Source organism: Microtus pennsylvanicus, chromosome 1 (assembly GCF_037038515.1).
Source record: "Microtus pennsylvanicus isolate mMicPen1 chromosome 1, mMicPen1.hap1, whole genome shotgun sequence".
In the NCBI taxonomy this organism is placed as follows: domain Eukaryota; kingdom Metazoa; phylum Chordata; class Mammalia; order Rodentia; family Cricetidae; genus Microtus; species Microtus pennsylvanicus.
Window position 1 is genome coordinate 141,806,696 of NC_134579.1, and position 22,445 is coordinate 141,829,140.

Here is a 22,445-nt window from a genome sequence, read left to right on the forward strand (position 1 = left end):
GGTCAGCCTGGCCTACAGAGTGAGTTCCAGGACAGCCACCCTGTACGTAGAGACACCCTGTCTCAGAAACAAAACAAAAAAGTGATTTGCTTAGTCCCTGGTCAGCAAATGTGCAGTGAGCAAGTGCTGTCTCATCAAACCCCGTGCATAGCTGGGAGCCAGCCCAGTGCACTGAGATCAGGAGGCCCAGTGCAGCCGACTACTCTGTTTGGGGAGACAGCACACAAGGGGACTAAAAAGTAGAGTCATCAGGAAACAATACAGGGAATAAGAGGAGAAAATGACCAAGGAGGTTCACTTGACATTAATTTTTTTTCTCAAAATCTTGGGCTGGGTAGATGGCTCAGCAGATACCACCAAGACTGACACCCCGAGTCTGATAACCCGGAACCCACGTGGTGGAGGTCAGAAGATGACTTGTGGGCATTGATTCTCTCCTTCCACCATGTTGGTCTCGGGAATTGGACTCATATCCTTGGGGTCAGCGGCAAGTATATTTACCTGTTGAGCCATCTCTGTGGTACTGATTTTATATTCTAAAGGTGCTGTAAGAAAAATATGTGAGCCCCGGGTGGTGGTGATGCAATCCTTTAATCCCAGCACTCGGGAGGCAGAGGCAGGTAGACCTCTGTGAGTTTGAGGCCAGCCTGGTCTATAAGAGCTAGTTCCAGAACAGCGAGGCTGATTACACAGAAGCACCTTGCCTTGCAAAACAAAAAACGGCTCAGTGGTTAAGAGCACTGGCTGCTCTTCCAGAGAACCTGGGTTCAATTGTGACAGCTCAGAGCTGTCTGTAACTCCACGATCTGACACCCTCACACAGACATACATGCAGGCAAAATGCCAATGCACAGAACAGTAAATAAATTATTTTTACAAAGGCAGCCAATAAAAAAAGATGCTTGGGGCTGAGCATGTATCTGAGTGGTGTCGTCTTGTTCCATGAGCAGAAGGGTTGGGCTGTGTCTCCCAGAAGTGCTGCGTGCACACACAAGTGGACCAAGACTATGCCTACTATGCTTAAAGGAATTCCACCGGGACTTTGTGTGCACCTGTCCATGTGTGCAGGTGGCCGTGTGCAAGCGTGTGTGGTTAGAGTTCAGTCACTGCAGGAACATTTTCCTTGACTGTTCTTAGCCTTATTTTAGAGACAGCGCCTCTCCAAAGCTGGATGTCATTAATTCAGTTGGCCAATGAAGCACAGGGATCTTCCAAGTCCTGCTGGCCCAGGGCTGAAGGGTTAAGAGCTCTACTTTTACATGGGTGCTGTGGACCACAGACTAGTCCTCGGGATGGCAGAGCAGGCACTTCACAGTCTGATCCGTCTCGCCAGCCCTGCTAATGAGACTTTCATAGAGAAAGTGTGCTAGCTCTTGCTACGGTGCAGGTGGCACAGAGCTTGGCCCTTTCCACTTCACAGATGGGCAAACGGGAACTCACATGCAACCGGGTTCTCCTTCGGTTTTAACTGTTGTCCCAGGCTGGCCTCTAATTCACTGAGATCTGCTTTTGCCTCTGCCTCCTGAGAGCCAGAATCAAAGGTGTAAAACTGGCTTATTTGTGTTTTATATTTTCAAAAGATTTACTTGTATGAATTTTAACTACGTATGTGTGTGGAGGGGCGCGCACGTGTGTTTGTCTGTGTGGGGTATGTGCACATGAGTGCAGTGCCCTGGAAGGGCAGAGACCTAGGATACCCTAGAACTGGAATTACAGGCAGTTATGAATCTCGTGAGTGCTGAGAATTGAACTTGGGTCCTATGAAAGAGTAGCAATTGTTTGTAACTGCTGAGCCATACCCCACACCCCTTTTGTGTTCTTAAATATGCAACCTCAGATGACTTTGAAGTCACTCTACAACCCTTCGAGTTGGCCTTAGACTCGCGATTCTCCTGCCTCTGTCTCCTGGTTTGTGGCACCACAGCTAGCTGACTAGATTTTTCAGTAGACAATTAGAAGAGTTTGGCGTGAATGAAAGCGGTTCTTGCAGGTGAAGGCCAGCAAGGAGCGAGCTACGAGGAAATGGACTGGCTAAAGGCCACATGGGTTTGATTCTCCTTGAGTCATCGGGGACCCAAACAAGACTATCATAGGCTGAACCCATTCCCCACCTCCATGCCTCAGTTTCCCAATTTGTAAGGCTTTTCTGGTGCTTTCCAGAGGTTAACGCCTTTCACCCTGCCAGGTGGAGCTCTATAGGAGGGGCGAGTCCATATGATGATGATGTAACCCTGGGTGGGGCCTATGGGACTCACTGCGGAAGCCTTGGAGGGTGTCTGGGCTCGACTTAGCCCGGGCGTGTGGGGGGAGGGGTCCTCAAGAGGAGGGTCTTTGGGCCTCTGAGCCTACGGGGTTGCTGAGACGATCCTACTGTCTTCCGTGGGTGAAACTAAACAGTAGCTGAGCACCAGTGGGGAGCAGATTAGGGGTCCCATCCCTACTCCTGTGCACCTAGTCGATCCCCACCTTCACCCCCGCCCCCACCCCAGCCGCGACCCGGCGGCGGTGAGTCAGCGGCCCCGCCGCGCCCCCTCGCTCACTTCCTCCACACCTTCCCCGGGAGGGTGGGGGGCGGCGAGGGGTGGGGCCCGGCCTGAGAAGCGAGATCTGGGGAACACGGCACTTGCCAAAGTGTTACTTAAAGGTGGAAATTGAAGAGATCCCTTGCTTAACCAGGGAGCCTCCCCGCCCCCACCCCAAACTGAGCAGAAGTCCACGGAGCGAGCAAGACGCGAAAACCTGCACACCCAGATCTATACCTAAGAATTCAATAGTGGAGACAGCTAGAGATCAAAGAAAGGCCCCTTCTCTTCCATCACACTTCCCATTCCAACTCAGGGGTGAGGCTCAGGGTGCACCCCCACGCCACCAGGCTGGGGAAGGAGTGCAATTGCGGAAGCCGAAGGTTCCGCGTTGCCTTTTAAACGCTCTCCATCCCCCGCCTGGAGGTGTCCACGGCCCCTTTAAGGCGCGGGGCATTGTGGGTGCGGGGAGTGGAATTTTGGAACGAAATGTAGCAAAGAGAGTACAGTAGTAAGAGTAACCGCGAAGGTGCTGTCGGCCGAGGGGGTGCGCCGGAGAGGTCCGGACTCTCCACCCCGCTTTCCAACGCTGGGGATCTCAGTCCAGCAGAGCACCAGAGGGAGGAGGCGCCCGAGGACCCGCCCCGGCCCGGTCCACGTTCTCCCCAGGAAGCTGGACTCTATGGGGCGGGACCCCGAGAGAGACTGAGCAGAACCTGGAGCCAGCCCCGCACCCCTGCACTTCTAATCAGGGGCGCCCCGGGAGCACTCCCCGTGGGCGCGCCGCCCGCCCTCCGCGCAGCCATGAGGTGAGCCCCGAATCCCCCAGCCCGGTTCCATGCCAGCTCGGCGCCCCGCCTTTGTCCCCCTCACCCCAGCTCGTCCAGGGCTGGATTTAGGGGACACCGGGCTTTGGGCGTCCCAACTCTGAGTCGATGCCTTCTGGAGCGATCTGTAAATATCGACACCCACTTTCTCCGCACTACTCCCCAAAGGCTTGAGGCGGCGCCGGCTGAGGTTCTCCTGATGGCTTTCAGGTTTAGGGACGCTCTCGGGACTCAGAATTTGAAGACTTTTGAGGGAGCACCTCCGAGTTGGCCGATAGGTAGAACCATCCTGTTTAAGCGGGACTCAGAGTTACCGCCCCAAACTCAAGTCCAGGTCTTGGGGAGGTTGTGGGAGGCTGCCTTGAGAACCGAGCCCTGAAACTCTGAACCTCGGGTAGTGGTTGTGGTCTTCGGACCCCCGCGTCTGGAGCGCTGGATGAACGTCCTGGAACGGGACCGCGGTCCTTAACTTCGGGGTTACTTCTTGATGCCTCTAAATTTGGGGGACACGGAGATTCTCCTATGGAGGGGGTTTGCGAATCTGACCCACGGGCCTGGAGGGTCTGGATGGGACTTCGCTCCCGCTAGGTACCCCAGCTGGGTCCTAGGGCCCGGGAGCAGTCCAGGCCCAGGGCGGCTCTGGCCCCCCTCCGCGCGCGCACCTGGTGGCTCGGGTAGGAGGGGGCGCGGCAGCTGGGGGAGGGGGGCCTTTGTCTTCCTGACTCACCTGTCGAGACAGCTGGTGTGGGGGGCGGGCCCCCGAGTGAGCACTGTGGGCCAGCTGCTTTCCCCACATCACGGCCCCTCCCCCTGGGCTCTCAATGTCGCCCGGTGTCACCCCCCTTCCCCAAGCCGTGGGATTGGAGGAGGGGGCGCTGGAAAGCGTCAAGGTCACAGCCTTCTCCCTCAGGAACCCTAGCTTACCAGCTTCTTCCAGCCCTCTTCTCTGGAATTTAATCCTGGGGGTGAGGGAGACCTAGGGATTTATTTATTTATTTATTTATTTAATGACTTCTCTGGACGTGCCCTGAACTCCAGGGCTCACCTGAGGGCGGGGCCTGAGCCGGCAGAGGCCTCCCCTCAGCGCCCCCATAATCTCTCCCTTGGGGCTACATCTTGACAATACTATCTCCCTTCCTCCACTTTGGCTGGGACTTCCTGCCCCAAAGCCCCTGGCTAGGGGAGGAGTCTCCTGGGGACAGTTTGGGCTTAACCCCCCGTGTGCACATCCTCCACTCTTGCCCTCTGACATCAGGGTGACTTTCCTGTCTAGGACCCTGAGCGAGGACCCCTCCCACCCTCACACGTCTGTTCCTTGGTATGTGGGAGTGTTGGGATCTGGAGCTCGAAGGGACGTCGAGACACCCTGGAGACTTCCTGTCTGTCCTTCCCTCCCCCACGGGAGTGCTGTCCCCCGAAAGGGGGTCAGTTCCTTCACTCGTTTCCCCCCCCTCCTGCTGCCCCCAGTCCCGCCCCTCCCCCACCCGTTTCCGGTCCCAGGCCCGGTGGAAGGCGGATGGCGGATGTCCGAGTTAGTGCCGCCTCACTCGCTGAGACCGTAAAAGGGCAGGAGCAACGTCTAGGCCGGCCCCCTGCACTCCCACCCCCACCCCCGACCCTCCCGAAGCCCGCCCTCCGGCTGTGACAAACCTCCCTCCCCTGAGGGTGGAGGGTCCTGGGCTGTCACTTTAATCCTAGGACAACTGGGAGTAAAAGAAAGAGTGCAGGAGACCCAAACCCTATTTTCAGCTGGGTAAACTGAGGCCCAGAGACTGAGAAACCTGAGTCCAGGGTCCTCAAAGGTTCTTGGGCTGCGTTGGGGAAGAGGGCAGACTGGTTTGACTGGGGACAACCCTGGGGGCAGTGGGAAGGGAGGTAGCTGAGATGGAAAATTACAAGATGAGGTTCTTTTTCTCCCAGTTTGACAAATATTTGTCGAGTGTCCGCTGCATCCGGGAGCTGGAAAGGCAGAGCAGGGGTCAGAGGTCTGAAGGCTCTTGGGCAGACAGAGTTCTAAAGCATTTGGGTTCATTCCTTTCCCCTTGCAGTAACAGAAGCAGCAACTGTTATTTTATTTTGAAATGATGAGGCGGGTTCAGCCAGGCGTCTTTGTGCCAGGCGTTGTAATATGGGTCTGATGCCTTTTTAAACCTCCACCATACTTAAGTGTGATGCTAGTGTAAGTTTGTGTCCTGGTCTTGCCCCCATTTTACAGGTAGTAAAACGGAGGCACAGAGACATTAAGGAAATGACCTATTAAAGTTGAACAGTTTGGGAGTTCAGTGCGGTGACTCATGCTTGTAACGGTAGCACTTGGAGCTACCACTTGGAGGGCAGCTTGGGCTACTGAGTCCCTGTATCAAAAGTAAATATGTAAAAATCAAAGAGTTTGGTGGTGGTAACATTTGAATTTGTGCCCAGGACTGTCTAAGTCTAGTGGTATTATAGAAAAAGGAAAATAGAATCTTTGTGCAGGGCTTTTGTTTTGTTTTTGTACAAATAACACACTTTTACGATTAAAAAAACATTTTCCCCCAAAGTCATCCTGTGCTATGTAGCAAGTTTGAGGTCAGCGTGGGCTACAGAGGAAGTAGGTTCTAGGTCAGTCTGGGCTGCACCGAGCCCGTGTAAATAAATCAACCGCCTTTACCATCCTTTTCACTTAGGAGAAACTGGGGGAGGCCTGGATGAAGGGAGTAAAACGAACCCCCCAAAACTCCATACAGAATGTGACCTGCTTCAGGATGGTGTGAGTGTGCGTGTGTGTGTGAAGTTTCATGGTCTTGGGGGTTGTAAGCAGCAAAGGGAAGGGCCAGACTGAATGAGGAAGGTGCCCGCCCTTGGTCACCTCTGTCCCCTCCCCCTTAGGACTCCCAGCTGTCAAGGGGGGGTGTCAGTTGCAGGTTTGTGGGTTCTGGCCTCTGTTGACCCCTTTATTTTTATAACAGACTCAGTGAGTTGGGGATTCTCGGGCTGGAAGCTGAACTTAGGCGGAGGGTAGGATGGGGACTGGCTGCCCAGGGAGGACAGAGACCCCGAAAGACATTGCAGCCACACACCCCGCCATCCTCCGTCCCTGCCGAGTTCCTAGCTGTGTAATTTTCTGTTCTGATTTTTTTTCTTAGAAAAAAAAAGTTGTTTGTTTTTACATTTATTTATTTTGGTGAGGGTGTGTGTGTGTGAGGGATGTGGAATTTAGAAACAGCTATGGGAGTCGCGTCTCCTTCCATCCACCACGTGGCTGCTGGGAATCTAACTCCAGTCCTCAGTCATCGGGGTTGGCAGCAGTCACCTTTACCACCTAGCCATCTTCCCAGGTTTCCACCTCCCAAGAGCTGGGGTCACAGCTGTGTCCCTCTTGTGGGGATTTTCCATTGCAGCTCCTTGTGTGTACAGAGTCTCGCCATGTGGCCTAGGCTGACTGACTTGAAGCCATACAAAGATCCTCCTGCCTCTGCCTCCCAGAACAAGATCCCAGGCTTATGCTGTCTAGCCCAGAATAGTTAGCCCTCCTTTATTTCCTCTGCTGAGACATCAGGTCCCCAAGGATCCCATTGGCTCCCTTCGCATCCCGAGGACCCGGAATGGCACTGGCACTTAGGAGGACTCAGCAGTTATAAAGAGCAGACTCCACGGTAGCCGTTGACATCGGGAGGTCAGCGACAGCGCTGTTCCCAACCGATGAGCTGGACTGGGGCTAGCCTGTGACTCGTGATGAAATGCAGACACAGAGAGGTAAAGACACTTGGCAGAGATCACACAGCCAGGGAGAGAGCAAGTGAGCCCGGGAGGCTCCCATTTGAACCAATGTTTAACCTCACTGAAAGATGAGAAAAAAGTGGGGGTTGATATTTTTACAAAGGCAAAGGACTGTGGCTCAAAGGGGTGCTGCTTAAAAAAAAAAAAGGTGGCAGCTGACACAGGCAGCTTCTGAGGTGACAAGGGCCTGAGAGGAAAACACACTTCCAAATTTTCATGCTTTTGACCTGATTCGCTGTTTCTTAACCTTTTCTGTTTTAAGCACTTTTTTCCCCTCGAGGCAGGGTTTCTCTGTATAACAGCCCCGGCTGCACTGGTCCACCTGCCTCTGTCTCCGGAGTACAGGGATTAAAGGCTGCGCCACCACTGCCTGGCCTGTTTGTTTTTTGTTGTTTTCCCTTAAGGTTGTGAGGTTGTGAGCCACGATGTGGGTGCTGGGAATTGAACTCAGGACCTCAGAAGAGCAGCCAGTGCTCTAAACCTTTGAGCCATCTCTCCAGCTCCTGCCGGCCTGTTTTAAGGATTTTTTTTTTAAATCATTTATTTTGATTTTGGTTGTGTGATGGTGAGAGGAAAACTTGTGGGAGTCCGTCCGTTCTCCCCTTCCGCCAATGTGTGCTTCCGGGATTGAACTCGAGTCCTGAGGCTTAGAGGCAGCACCTTCACCATCGCACCAGCTGTAGTCTGGTGTTTACCTGTGACAGGGTGGCACCGTGTAGCACAGGCTGGCCTCTGCCTCCTGAGTGCTGGGGTGACAAAGGATTCAGGCCCCATCCAGCTGAGGCTGGTTCTGGTTTTTGTTTTTATCTTGGGCTTGAGCTGCAAGGGTGTCTCCAGCCTGCCAAGCAGGAAGGATTGCTGGTGCAGATGAGGTGGACGCCATCTAGACAGAGTCGGGGACGAGCCAGGGGAGAGGGGATGCCAGAACAGAATGAAGGTTACAGCCGCGAGCACAGGGGACCTCCCTTGGAGCCACAGCGGACCTGGCTTTGGAGGATGAGGACACTGAGATTGGGTCTTAACAGGGTCCGGGTCTTTCTATAAGGTCATCCTTAAAGCCTCGTTGAGGGTTACCCAGCCAGCAGTGTTGTCTCTGGACCAGAGGACCACCTGGGAGGCCAAAGTGCACCTGGGTGGGGCAGTGATAACCTGGGCATCTGGCCAGAGTCTGCCCTGGGTGTGGGTAGCAGGTGTGGGTGAGGCTTTAACCCTGCCCTGCCAAGGGTGCCTGAGCCAGAAACAGTCCCTGAAGCTATGCTTGTTTCAGATGACGCCTGTAATGTGCGTAGGACACACAGCTCTGTGGTTAAGACTAGGACCTGGGAGACATCTGGCTTCAGAGCCTCGCTCTGCCACACAGGGGCTGTGTGACTATGGGCCCTCTCCTAGAGGAACAGCATCCATCCTGAAGGGTTGCAGGGGCACAGAGTGAGACTTGGGAAGGCTCAAGGCCTGGGCTGGGCTAAAGCGCTCGTGATAGCGGAGCAGCATACATGCAAAGTTGGGTGCTAGGCGCAGTCTGCAATGCCGGGGCCTGCCAAGGGGCTTTCCCTGCTGAACTCTACCGCATGGCATCAGACCCCAGACCCGCCATTGTGGGGTGCAGTTTCTCTCCCCTGGAAACCACAAACTTCTTCTTTTGAGGAAAAAGCCTGGTGGGGATGGGGTGGGCTTCCCCCCACTTCCCCTGTCTGGTGGGGGTAGGTGGGGCCTACGCTCCTCCCACTTCCCCTGTCTGTGTGTGACCTTGGCCAAGTTACTTCCTGTCTGGAGCCCTAGTGCCTGCCCTGGAGGAGAACTGAACCTCCCAGGACAGGTGTATGAGGGGGAGTCTTGTGTGATGGAGATGTTCGGGGCACCCTAGTACTGGCAGTACTGAGCACTCAGCACCCCAGTACTGAGTGACATGCCCAGTCCTTTAACTAAACTCATTCCTCCTCCTCACAGCCTGTAGGAGGTGGGGCCCATCATGTCTTCCCTGAGTGAGGAGGGGAATCAGCTCTCTGGGTCATGTGGAAGACGACTTCGGTGGGGGGGTTTGAACCCAGGTCTGTGGTGTCAGACTCCAAACCTGAGCTGACTTATCACGGTATCAGCCAGTGGCCCTCCTTCGCCCCTTCGGGCCCCCAGGCTGGGCCAATTACGCCATGCCATGAGGTAGGTGTTCCTCTGCTCCTGAACACACTGGTGGCAGGGAGGTCTGTGTGGGCCTCCGCTGTGTCTCCATCACCAGCCACAGGGCGTGACAGCGCAGCCAGGAATGTAAGCCAAATGGCTGTTTGTGCCTTGGGGAACCAGAAGGACCAGGTGGCCAGTAAAAGCAGCCCCTGGGGAAGCGCACCAGGAAGGATCCAGATCTTTCCTTTCCTCACACTTCCTGCCCTTCAGTTGCAGCTTCCTCTTCTGATCTGAGCAGAGAGCAGAGGTGGGGCTAGAGGGGGGAAACTGAGGCCAGACAGGAGCTGTTCTAACCTCACTTCTTGGTTGTCTACTAGTTCTGGCATCTCTGCCTTTTCTAGTCAACCTGTATTCGCTTTTGATTGAGCCCAATACTCTGAGCAAGGCGCCTGGTCCTCACCTCAAGCCTTTGGGCCCTACTTATCTCCCTTTCTGCCTCTTCCTGTGTAGGCCTGCCTGTCCGTCCATCTTTTTCCCACAGCGTCCTCCTCTGTCAGTCTGTATCTTTTTTAAAATAGCACTGTGGATTCCACCAAGGGCCTTGAGAAAGCTGGGCAGACAAGCATTCTACCTCTAAGCCAACCCCCAGCCCCTCACTGGGGGATTCTAGTCAGGGGCTCTACCACTGAGCCACACCCCAGCCCCTCACTGGGGGATTCTAGGCAGGGGCTCTACCACTGAGCCACACCCCAGCCCCTCACTGGGGGATTCTAGGCAGGGGCTCTACCACTGAGCCACACCCCCAGCCCCTCACTGGGGGATTCTAGGCAGGGGCTCTACCACTGAGCCACACCCCCAGCCCCTCACTGGGGGATTCTAGGCAGGGGCTCTACCTCTGAGCCACACCCCCAGCCCCTCACTGAGGGATTCTAGGCAGGGGCTCTACCTCTGAGCCACACCCCACCTCCTCACTGGGGGATTATATGTATAATCAGTTTTCTGTTTCTTTATGGACCTAGGAGATTGACCGTGAGTCCTCAGTTTGGCGTCTGACACCCTTTTTTTTTTTTTAATCGGCTGAGCCACCTCTCTGGGTCATGCTTTGTTCTTCTGTCTTTTCTCACTTTTCTCCATTTGGTATCTCTTCTGACTGTGTGTCATGCTCTGTGGGTTTCTGGAAGTATGTCTGTCCCCATCTCTCCGTCTCCCTCTATATGTTCTTCCTCACATGCTTGTCACGGGACCCACTAAGAGAATATGACTGGCCCTCTGCTCTCTCTCCTGGCAGCGAAACGGTCATCTGTTCCAGCCGGGCCACTGTGATGCTTTATGATGACAGCAATAAGCGATGGCTGCCTGCTGGGCCTGGTCCCCAGGCCTTCAGCCGCGTCCAGATCTACCACAACCCCACTGCAAACTCCTTTCGAGTTGTTGGCCGCAAGCTGCAGCCAGACCAGCAGGTGCGGGCTCCCTCTGTCCTGTCTTCTGTCCCCCGCCTCCCTGCCACCCAGCACTTGTCACCCTCCACCAACCTGTTCCCTCTTGTAGGTGGTTATCAACTGTGCCATCATCCGGGGTGTCAAGTACAATCAGGCCACTCCCATCTTTCATCAGTGGCGCGATGCCCGCCAGGTCTGGGGCCTCAACTTCGGCAGCAAAGAGGATGCAGCCCAGTTTGCAGCCGGCATGGCCAGTGCCCTAGAGGCCTTGGAAGGTTAGATGGGCAGGTGGAATGGTGCTGGGGCTCACTTGGGAGGCTGAGGCAGGAGGATTGTAGCAAGTCCCAGGTGAGCCAGGATGACATAGCAAGACCCTGTCACAGATGAATAAATACATAAAATCAGACTGGGAACAGCAGTCTGTAGGTAGAGAGCTGATCTAGACCTGGTGGCACATGCCTGTCACTAAGCCCTAAGCCAGTGGAGATGGGAGGATAGTGAGATGAAGGCCATCCTCAGCTACCCAACAAGGCGGGGACTAGCCTGAGCTATGTAAGATTCTATCTTTAAAAAGAAGTATGTGTGTATATGTGCATGTGTGTGTGTACACGTTTTGGGGGGCTGGAGAGATCGCTCAGTGTTAAGAGCATTTCTGCTCTTCTACATTTCTTCTGGGTTTGATTCTCTGCACCCATGTGGTGAATGGCTCACAGTCCCTGAAGATCTGACATCTTCTGGTCTTTGTGGGGACTCGGCACACGTGACACACAGATATGTCTATGTGGGCAAAGCACCCATACACATAATGTTTTTAAATGGGGGTCGGGGTGAGCAGAGGGGACCCCTCAGCAGTGCAGTGCAGCCTGAAGCTGCTATCCTCCCCTTTGGGGCTTGAGTCTCCCTATCTAAGTCAGCTAACCCACGGATAGCAAGGAAACTGCCGTGAGAATTGTCCATGCCGGGTGTATGCCGAGGCGAGATAGCATGTTCGCTATGATCGTGTGCTGGGCCAAGATGTCTGTCTGTCCAGCCTCCACTGTGCTCCCTGTGTTGGTCATGGTGGCACGTACTTGTAATACGAGCCTTTGAGAAGGTGGAGAGTTCTGGACCAGCCTGGGCTACATAGCCAGATTTGATGTATAGCAAAGGCTCTGATACAGGCTTGCCCCGTGTATGCCAGGCCCTGGGTACCATCCTAGTATGAAATAAAGTCTCCCTGTGCTATTTCTACTTCTTTAAAAGTTTTATTTTTTTTAAATATTTATTTATTTATTATGTATACAATATTTTGTCTACATGTATGCCTGCAGGCCAGAAGAGGGCACCAGACCTCATTACAGATTGTTGTGAGCCACAATGTGGTTGCTGGGAATTGAACTCAGGACCTTTGGAAGAACAGGCAATGCTCTTAACCACTGAGCCATCTCTCCAGCCCTCTTTAAAAGTTTTAAATTACATTTATCCGTTTAGTGTGTGCACACTGGGAGCTGGTGTTTGTGCGGAAGTGAGGACACCTGGTGGGCGTCTGTTCTCTCCTTCCACCTTGTGGACGCAGGGACTGAGCTTGGGCCTTCAGGCTCAGCCGCAGCTGCCTTAACCCCCATAGGAGTCTTTTTTTTTTTTTTTTTTTTTTTTTTTTTTGAGGCAGGGCTTTTCTACATAGCCTTATCCGGCTTCAGGTTTACAGAGATCCACCTGCCTCTGCCTCCCACGTGCTGAGAACAGGGGCCTTGGACTCACTAAGCAGGGGCTCTACCACTGAGCGCCCCCAACCCCTCACTGGGGGATTCTAGGCAGGGGCTGTACCACCGAGTCACACACACCCTTTGCCCCCTCAGACAGCCCTTTCAAGGTTGTGTCCTAGGCGGGCACTCTGCTTTCTGTAGAATGAAAACTGCCCAGAAGCTGAGGCGTTGGCTTCCCAGGGCCTAGTCGGTGCTGATGACCCACTCGCCCACTGTGTGTGCGTGGAGAAAGGGAGAGATGCAGTCGGTAGTGCAGGCCTATGTTTGGTACCTCGGGCTGCAAAAGTGATCGTTCCTGCAGATTTCCAACCCGCGCGGCTTAACGACTACTGTGGCACCTCTGTGACTCTTGGGTGTCAACAGCACCCACCTGACAGCAGCTCAGGCCCAGGGAGGCTGCTCCTTGCTGTCTCTTCTGCATGCTGCCCGCTATGGAGGGACAGAGACAGAGGGAGGGTGGAGCTTCTCACTGTGCCGTTTCCTTTCACCTTCTAGGAGGTGGGCCTCCCCCGGCCCCAGCACCCCCTGCCTGGTCTGCGCAGAATGGCCCCTCCCCAGAGGAGGTGGAACAACAGAAAAGGTGGGGACCCTCCCTTTAGGATGTCCCATAGCTCCCCAGGTTCAGAACCCTGCACTTTTGCTTTCTAGAAAATTCCAACGCCCAAGAGTCTAGAAGCATGCAGCACTCAGACACCACTCCCCAAGCTCCCGGAGTTCAGTAAACATACTGCAAAGCTGGGACTGTTGCCAGTGCACAGGATGCTGAGGCAGGAGGATTGCCAAGAGTTTGAGGCTAGCCTGTGTTACATAGTGAATTCAGCCTGAGACCCTGTTATAGTAAACCCCTTGCCTGAAATGCTGGAGAATGCCTTTAATTCTAAGCATTTGAAGGGCAGAGGCAGGCCTACAGAGTGCATTCCAGGCTAGCCAAGGCTACCCAGTGAGACCCTGTCTCAGTAGAAAAAAGAAAAACTGCCACCCCCGCATCCAAGAATCTGATAAGCGAATGCACCATTCTGGTGCCCCCAACTCCACACTGGGGTTCCACAGCTTTCTGAAACCTTTGGCCACTTTGTAATCAGCTGGAAAGAATGCTTGCACCCAGGCCCCACTGGTGCCTCCTGCTTCCCATTCTCATCCTTCCTTTCCTGGGCCCTCGGAAGACATGTAGGAGGCAGGCACTGGCCTTGCTGGTGACCTACCTCTCAGCGAGGAACCAAAGGCTCTGGCCCCGTGGCTAGCCTGGCCTGGGCGCTGAAGGAAGCTTCTTTTCCCCTGCACAGGCAGCCTGAGCACATGGAGCGCCGGGTCTCCAATGCAGGTGATGACTCAGCCGCTGGGTCGTGGGGACCTCCCTGGAGGACCGGGTTGGGCAGGCTGGACAAAGAAGGCTTCTCTCTCTGCAATGCTGTTGTGTATTTATTGCAGGAGCCCCACCTACTCCCCAAGCTGGGGGTCCACCTCCACCTCCAGGACCTCCCCCGCCTCCGGGTCCCCCTCCACCCCCAGGTCTGCCCCCCTCAGGGGTATCTGCTGCAGGTCATGGAGCAGGGGGAGCCCCACCCCCTGCACCCCCACTCCCTACAGCTCAGGGCCCCAGTGGTGGGGGTTCCGGAGCCACGGGCCTAGCTGCTGCCATTGCTGGAGCCAAACTCAGGAAAGTAAGCAAGGTGAGCCGCTGGGAGTGCTGGGAGATGAAGCCCTGAGGGGACAATGGGCAGTAGTCAGAGTCCCCTAAAAGGTGTCACAAGAGAGCTGGGATGTGACCTGGCCTGCCTTTGAAGCCCTCTCCCCCTTTTCATTTCTGCAGCAGGAGGAGGCCTCTGGGGGGCCCTTGGCCCCCAAAGCTGAGAGTAGTCGAAGCACTGGCGGGCTTATGGAAGAGATGAACGCCATGCTGGCCCGGAGGTGAGCCTGGGTTCCTCAGAAGACAGCCACACGTGACAGTTCTGGGGTGCTGATGGTACCCCTCCCTCTCATGGGTAGCCCATGCAGAACCCCATCCTCCCTCCACCTCTTGGGCTTGAGTTCTAGGATGGCCCAGCTGTACCTGGCTTCTTTGTTTCTTTGGGTGGCAGTCCTGCCTGCCTATGACAGCCATGTCTGGGACACAGTGCTGGAGACTCCTCCTCAGAGGTGGCTCACAGGTCCCTGACACTCAGTGCTACAACCCTAGGCGATTCCCCTTAAATGTTCCGGAAGCTTGGGTTCTTAAGAATCTCAGCTTGCTGATCTAGAAACCTTCTCAGCCTTAAGTTCTTATGATTTCCAGACATGAGAATTATGGGAAACCCCTCCAAATTCTAGAGGAACAGTCTGTAAGCTGAGTATTTTTTTTTTTTTTTTTTTTTGGTTTTTCGAGATAGGGTTTCTCTGTGGCTTTGGAGCCTGTCCTGGAACTAGCTCTGTAGACCAGGCTGGTCTCGAACTCACAGAGATCCGCCTACCTCTGCCTCCCGAGTGCTGGGATTAAAGGCGTGCGCCACCATTGCCCGGCAAGCTGAGTATTTTTTTTTTTTTTTTTTTTGGTTTTTCGAGACAGGGTTTCTCTGTGGTTTTGGAGCCTGTCCTGGAACTAGCTCTTGTAGACCAGGCTGGTCTCGAACTCACAGAGATCCGCCCGCCTCTGCCTCCCGAGTGCTGGGATTAAAGGCTGAGTATTTTTATATATATAAAAATATTTATTTTTATTTAACATGCATTGGTGTTTTGCCATGGGTATCAGGTCTCCTGGAACTGGAATTACAGTCGTGAGCTGCGTGTAGGTGCTCATTCAGTTCACGATTTGAATCCGGGTCCTCTGGAGGATCCATCTTCCCCTAAGTTGTTGACTTTTCCTCATTGTCTGTATGAGTTTGCCCTCGGCACCCGGGAGTCATTTCTCGCCTTTCACCATATGGGTTCTGGGAATCGAACTCATGTTGTCAGGCTTGGCAGCAAGCACCCTTACACACTGAACCATCCCACTGGCTTATAGCAGGATTGTTGTTGTTGCTGGGATTACAGGCTTGTGCCACGCTATTTTCATCCATCTTTGTTTTTTGAGACACTATGTAGACCAGGCTGACTTTGAAGTCAGAGATCTGCCTGGATCCCCCCGCCCCCCTCCCAAATTACTACATTTATTTATTCTCAGTGTGTGTGTGTGTGTTTATTTATATGTGTGGTTACAGATTTGGAAGTTAGAGGATAATCTGCAAGATTTAGTTCTCTACTTTCTTTTTTCTTTTTCGTTTTTCGAGACAGGGTTTCTCTGTGTATCTTTGACTGTCCTGGAACTCACTCTGTAGACCAGGCTGGCCTCAAACTCACAGAGATCCGCCTGCCTCTGCCTCCCAAGTGCTGGGATTAAAGGCGTGCGCCACCCTGCCTGGCTAGTTCTCTACTTTCAACTTTACCTGGGTTCCTAGGGTTAAATCAAGTCATTTGGCTTGGTGTCAAGTAGCCCTATCCACTGAGCCATCTTGCAGGTCCCTTCTTAGCTTCAGATTATTCTGGAACATAGCAGTGGGAAGGGGTGCTGTTGAGTAGCAGAGCTTGAACTGTGGCTTGTTCTTGCTTGCCCCTCTGCAGAAGGAAAGCCACACAGGTTGGGGAGAAGCCCCCCAAAGACGAGTCGGCTAGTGTAAGTCGGGGACTCTTCCTGCTCTATATTCTTAAGATGTACGCTCTCTCGGGCAGGGAGGAGGTGTGACAGGGTTGTTCTGGCTTTGGACCTGGAAGAGGAACATTGGCATATAAAGGGTGGCTTATGACACTTTTATTTACCGCCAGCAGGAGGAGCCAGAGGCCCGAGTCCCCGCCCAGAGTGGTGAGTGACAGCCCTGTCTAACCATAGAAACTACAAATCCCATGGTGCATTATTCTTGCTTTGAAAGCATTTGCATCAGAAACTTGTGAAAATAATACTTGGGGATTGTAGTTTTCTAAAATAGTTCTTTGACCTAGTGGGTTGGGTGGTGGTATATTGGGAGGGGGGGCAATGATTACCTCTGAGCTTTCTGATTTGTTGTTTCCCCCATCCACCCAGAACCTGTGCGGAGACCCTGGGAGAAGAACAGCACAACCTTGCCAAGGTAGGCCATCCATATTGGGTATCCACCTCTCAAAAAAGTTGAACTTTTCTCGTGTACAAGGGAGAACATGCCAGGTATTGGTGGTACATGCATTTAATCCCAGCACTCGGGAGGCAGAGGCAGGCGGATCTCTGTGAGTTTGAGGCCAGCCTGGTCTACAAGAGCTAGTTCCAGGACAGGCTCCAAAGCTACAGCGAAACCTTGTCTCGAAAAACCAAAACTAAAGAATAAAAACAAGGAGGAACACACCGTGACCCCTAGACCAGGAAAGGGGAGCAGTGCCCCTTTAACCTCAGTCTGTTTCATACCCACTCTTCCAGGATGAAGTCTTCTTCTTCTGTGACTACCTCCGAGGCCCACCCTCCTGCCCCCAGCTCCAGTGATGACTCTGACTTGGAGAGAGTGAAGCAGGTAGCTTGGGGAAACAGCTCTCTTGATGCCGAGAGACAGACCTGGGTCCAGAATGGTTCTAGAGAAGGCTTAGAAACCTCAGTCTGCCGTCTGAAAAGGGAGATGGTGGGTGGGCCCCTGGTGGGGAGAAACACCGATTTCTAGTGCCTGTCTCTCACTGTGAGTACCCAGACTCCTCAGTTCAGTGGCTCCAGCTATCCATCTCTTGTTGGAGTTGGCAGGAGATTATGCACATTTGGCAAGCTTCTTACTGGATGTTCTCCAGTGCTGTTCTGCTGCAATCAAAGATGTAGAATTCTCCTATACAACATCCCCATCATTTTGTGACCTTGGCAATTTGTGTCAAAGGATGAAGGTGGGAAGGGTTGTGGAACCAGCTTCCTGTCTTTTCAGTCAAGAAGAAAGGGAGAGAGGGAACCCTGCTTAGCAGAATGCCTAGAATCCCCCAGTGAGGGGCTGGGGTGTGGCTCAGTGGTAGAGCCCCTGCCTAGAATATCCCAATGAGGGGCTGGGGTGTGGCTCAGTGGTGGAGCCCCTGCCTAGAATCCCCCAGTGAGGGGCTGGGGTGTGGCTCAGCAGTAGTATTAGGTAGCATTTAAGATGGCCTAGGTTCCACCTGGTTATGAGGGCTCAGCAGCTAGAGGTGCTCCTGCAGATCTTGACAACCTGAGTTCCATCTTCAGGGCCCACATGGTGGAGTGAACTGACTCTCTCAAGTGGTTCCTGATACACGTGCAGTGTGGCATGCGCTCATGCATGGACAGGCACATGCACACAACTAAGTAATTGTTAAAGAACTTTAGAAAAGATGAAATAAGAGAGGGGTCACTGTTTCTGCCAGTGCAGGGCCTCTCTGATTGTTTCTATTCAGGAGCTTCTGGAAGAGGTGCGGAAGGAGCTGCAGAAAATGAAAGAGGAAATAATCGAAGGTGAGGAACTTTGGTTCTGATGCAGCGATTGCAAGGGCCTTGTGTTTGTGGAAAAAACCTGTCTTAGAAGGGAAGGGGATGGAGACTGGCCTGAATTCTTCCTCTTCCCTCCTTCCAGCCTTTATCCAGGAGCTGAGGAAGCGGGGTTCTCCTTGACCATGGGGACCCAGAAGACCCGTCTCCTTTCTGACTTCCCGCCTGACGCCTGCTTTCCCTGCCTCAACTTGACCAGAGTACACCAGAAGGAATTCTCCCTCACTATCCCTCTTGGAAGATTCCAGAGGGTGTGGCTCCCTGGTGCCATAACCACACCCATGCTGGCTGCTGATTGGCTAAGGAGGTCCCACCCCTTTGTTCCCTTTGCTCCTTCCCCTCCGCCATCCCCTTGGGGCTGGTTCCTCTGCTGGGGATGTACTGAGTAACCCCACAGTAAGGGAAGGAAAGAGGGAATCTCACCTTCCCTTGTTCTGGATTCACTTTAACGCTTTAATGCCTTGGATTTTTTTTTAAAGAAAAAGTATATATATATATTTGGGTTTTGGGGGGAAGGGAAATTTTTTTCTCTTTGGTTTTGATAAAATGGGGTGTGGGAGTTTTTAAAAGCCATAACCCCAGGCTTGTCCCATAGGAGGCAGTGCTGTAAGGGGAGAGGCTTCCCCGCAGGTGGGCGGGACTTCCCCCACCCCAGGAACACCACCCCCTTTACCTTGGCTCCTCCCTCTTTTCTATGAGGAATTAAGATTCTTTAACTTTTTTGGAATCTCAGTTTTGTGGCTTTTTTTTTTTTTTTTTTTTGGGTTAGGATTTTAAGGTCCAGACCATTTTTGCCCTCTGGGAAGATGAAGTGAGAGGGAAGGAGAAGAGGAAAAATAGGTCCTCCGACTTTCACACCTTAGCTTCTTGGACACGGGCCCTCGCTGAATAAATCTGCGGTTTTTATAAATGTGAAGGCCTCTGGAGTCACTTGGGAGGCGGGGATTGCTCCCAGCTGTGGGAACTCTTGCAAGGATGCCACTGCCCTCTGCTTCTTGCTTCCCCGTTCTGCATACACACTTCTATTTCTGCCAGGCACTCTGCTGTGGTCCTCCTGTCCGTGGTCCTCACCAGCCTGCTTCATCCTACAGTGTTGGGGTTGTGTGGCCCTTAAGTCTTACATCTTAACTCTGGAATGCTTATGTACCTGGGAAAGGTCTCAGAAGATGACTGCCCCCTTGTCAATAGAGGTGCCTTCCCAATTGGAATGAATGACACTTCCACCCACTCGGCATGTAACGATTTGAGACACACTCTTTAACCTGGGGCTCCTTTAATTATAAAACGTGTAGTAAAGTCTTAAAAAAAATAGAAGTCAGAGCTCATAGGCCAACCTTTGTGGCCCAGTATGTTAGTAAATTAGTGAATAAGGGAGTTTATTGGTCCATTTAGTCAGAATGCTCCATTTGGTCAGAGGTAAGGCTGTTGGCAGAAGGGAGGTGTAGCACTGGCCCACGTGGTAAGGGTGCAGATAATTCCAGCAAAGAGGCTCTCAAGGGAGCGGTGTGGGCAATGAAGGGGCTGCATGGAGACAGGGAAATGGGATAAGAACCAGCTTACCTTCTCCTAAGACATGAAGAGGAAGATGCACCCAGCCAGCTTGTGGGCAGCGCCCTGGATTAAAGGAAGAGGGTCCACTAGGGGAGAATGCCAGGCAGAGGCAACTCAGACTAAAGGCAGGAGGAGCCAGCCGGCCTCTCCCTTCAAAGTGAGGTAGACGGACACTAGGCAGGGAGTGTTCCAGTGCGATGGGCCAGCACCCTAGGCGAAGGGCTCTTAGGTGGTTCCCCAACATGCTGTACCAGTGGGTGAGAGACCGCCGTGGAAAGGAACACTCACACCATTCCCGGCCTAGGATCGATCCCTCTCTCCCCAGAGACCAGGACAAGTCGGCTGGCTCAGTTCGCAATGGGCCCATGCAGAGAAGCCAGGGGTGGAACAAGCCCAGACGGCAATCCATATCCATATCCAAGGTCAGAGTCCAAGGCCTCTACTCAGGGCCCTCAGAGGGCTGGGACTCAGGTTCCTGGCGCTCCTCCTCGCAGATCTGGGTTCTGAATTCCTGCAGCTCTGCCCGCAGCTCCGCCCTCAGCTCCTCCAGCGTGCTCCTTGTCACTGCCGCCGCCTGCACCTGCACCTGCAGCTCATTCAGCGCCTGCTCCAGGCGGTCCAAGTCTGCCCTCAGGGACCGCAGCGAGGCCACGCGCTCCACTTCCTTGCGGTGCTTCAGTGACTGCTGGCGCCAGAACTCCAGCAGTAGACAGCTGCCCGCGCAGGCGAAGATGATGGCCTCACCCAACAGATTCGCGCCCAGCTCGGCTGCTGCTGCCTCGTTCAATGGCTTGACGGCCTCAGCGTGGAAGCCCATGATGCGCAGCTTGGTCCGCATCTCTGCCCAGTGGTACACTGCAGGGGAGAAAGGAGTGTAGGGTTTTCTTTGGCCTGGTACAGCCCCTTACCGGACGATGCCTCCTGTTCCTTGTCTTGGGACCAGAGCCAGAATGGCCTGCCTAGGGGACAGTCACCCAGTCTGCAGTTAGAATAAGGACTTAGCTGGCCTAGAGGGATCCGGGAACATGGTTTACAAATGGCTCAGGGGTTGAGGATGTGACTCGGTTGGTAGAGTGCAGGCCTAGCACGCGGGATCCCATGGGTGCAATCCCGGCACCACCTGGAACCCAGTTTGATGGCATAGACCTATAATGTCAGCACTCAGGATCAAAGGGTCAAGCTCATCTTTGGAGAGTGGCCTGGACAACATGAGAGCCCTCTCCACTAGGCAGGTCATGGTGCTTCAGGAGGCCATCTCGAATGAAGCAAGAGACCATCCTGGGCTAGAGGTTTCAACAACAACAAAAATTGAATGAAATAACATCCAAAGTCGGCAACTGTTTGGTGATAGGTAAGGGAACCTGCTATGCAAGTCCAGTGACCCGAGTTCTAATCCCAGAACCCGAGGAAGCCCATCTAGAGTTGCCCCCTGATCTCTACACACACACATACACACACACGAATTAAATTAAAAAAAAAATGTCCGGACAATCCAGAGTGGGTATCAGTGAAACTGCTGCCCTGGTTGGGGGGTGAGAAATTTTCAGTCTGGGAACTACTGCAGGGGTAGAGTCACAAGGAGGTCCCAGGGTACAAGACCCCCAAAATAGTCATACACATAAAATAAAAATAATCACCAGGCCGGGCGGTGGTGGCGCACGCCTTTAATCCCAGCACTCGGGAGGCAGAGGCAGGCGGATCTCTGTGAGTTCGAGACCAGCCTGGTCTAAAAGAGCTAGTTCCAGGACAGGAACCAAAACCACAGAGAAACCCTGTCTCAAAAAAACCAAAAAAAAAAAAAAAAAAATCACCAGGCAGTGGTGGCACATGACTTTAATCCCAGCCCTCGGGAGGCAGAGGCAGGTGAATCTCTGAGTTTGAGGCAGCCTGGTCTACAGAGTGAGTTCCAGGGCAGCCATGACTACACAAAGAAACCCTGTTTTGATAAAACAACAAAAGAAACAAAATAAACAGTGTCCTCAAGTAAATTCAGGGGGAATCCCCTATTTACCATCTTATGCTTGTGCATTCTGGGTATGCCTGACTAAAATCATGCATTATAGGGCTAGAGAGATGGCTTAGCAGCTAAGAATACATCTTCCTCCTGCTCAGGACCTGACTGCAGCTCTCAGCTCCCACGTTAGGCAGCTGACTATTGCTGCACCCTAAGGATCTGATGCTCTCCTCTAGCTCCCATGGCACCCCAACACACATGGCACATGCAGAGACATGCACATAAACACAAATATTTTAAAAATTAAATTATACATTATGGGACAGTGCATGCTTAGTAGAGAAATGATGGTGACCTAATTGATCAACCAGAGTAAGAGAACTGCCCACAGTGCACCCTTAGCAACCATAAAAGAAAGCCTTGAAAAGTACCCGAGTCCCCTGAGTGCTCCCTTTCCTAGGGCAGCTGCAGATCTTGACACAGTGCTCCTCCCTACCCTGCACTGCTGCTTGCTCTGTAAATTAGGTTGCGTTCGCAAGCCCGCCTGAGCCCTTACCTTATTGTCAATTCAATGTGTGCGTGTGTGTTTGTGCGCGTGCATTAGTACTTAGTGTGCATGTGTGTGTGTGTGTGTTGAGACAAGGTCTCGCTTTGTAGCCCTGGCCAGAAACTCACAAACATCCACCTGTCTCTGCCTCCCAAATGCTTTAGGACTGAGGCTCAAACCCATCCAGGGCTTTGTGGGCAGGAGACAAGCTCACCACCATTAGAGCTGCTGCCCTGGGCCTTCATTTGATGCAGAAGCTTTTGTTTTCCCTCAGCTATGGACATACTGACAGTCTCTGGGACTGCAGGGCTGTCTTCCCATGACATCTTTCACACCACCCCTCCACTTTTTTTTTCAATTCTTCCCCCCACACCTTTGAGCTAGGGTCTTGCTATGTAGATAGAGATCCTCCTGCCTCTACCTCCCAAGTGCTGTGACTCAAGTCACACTGTACAACCTGGGCTGGATTCTATCATCTACTTGAAATTTGTTTCTCTTTGGATCTGGAAATTCTCTCTCTCTCTCTCTCTCTCT

At 53.1% G+C, this 22,445-nt stretch overlaps 2 protein-coding genes across 3 annotated transcripts; one reads left to right on the top strand and one right to left on the bottom strand.

The window, feature by feature from the left end:
• Window positions 1-2,233: 2,233 nt before the first annotated feature.
• Vasp (vasodilator stimulated phosphoprotein) lies at window positions 2,234-18,769 on the top strand. Of its 2 annotated transcripts, none has more exons than XM_075990003.1 (13): window positions 2,234-3,331; window positions 10,515-10,686; window positions 10,775-10,940; window positions 12,906-12,990; window positions 13,694-13,731; window positions 13,839-14,080; window positions 14,221-14,318; window positions 15,984-16,035; window positions 16,185-16,221; window positions 16,441-16,486; window positions 16,807-16,897; window positions 17,769-17,826; window positions 17,945-18,769. In XM_075990003.1, the coding sequence occupies exons 1-13, from the start codon at window positions 3,327-3,329 to the stop codon at window positions 17,980-17,982; spliced, it is 1,128 nt and encodes a 375-aa protein (XP_075846118.1). In that variant the 5' UTR covers window positions 2,234-3,326; the 3' UTR covers window positions 17,983-18,769. The 2 variants fall into 2 exon arrangements, with proteins under 2 accessions (XP_075846118.1, XP_075846128.1); XM_075990013.1 differs by having other exon boundaries at window positions 2,989-3,331; window positions 16,188-16,221.
• A 926-nt stretch (window positions 18,770-19,695) lies between these two features.
• Window positions 19,696-20,259, bottom strand: LOC142859723 (optic atrophy 3 protein-like). The gene has a single exon (XM_075990026.1). It carries the CDS (start codon window positions 20,246-20,248, stop codon window positions 19,850-19,852), a length of 399 nt encoding a protein of 132 aa, XP_075846141.1. The 5' UTR covers window positions 20,249-20,259; the 3' UTR covers window positions 19,696-19,849.
• Window positions 20,260-22,445: the final 2,186 nt, after the last annotated feature.

Excerpts from the sequence above, each read along its gene's own strand:
- LOC142859723 (XM_075990026.1), bottom strand. The coding sequence starts at position 20,248 with ATGCGGACCAAGCTGCGCATCATGGGCTTCCACGCTGAGGCCGTCAAG.
- Vasp (XM_075990003.1), top strand. Across the intron at positions 13,732-13,838 it reads GCGCCGGGTCTCCAATGCAG|GAGCCCCACCTACTCCCCAA; the intron begins GTGATGACTCAG and ends TATTTATTGCAG. Across the intron at positions 16,036-16,184 it reads CCAAAGACGAGTCGGCTAGT|CAGGAGGAGCCAGAGGCCCG; the intron begins GTAAGTCGGGGA and ends ATTTACCGCCAG.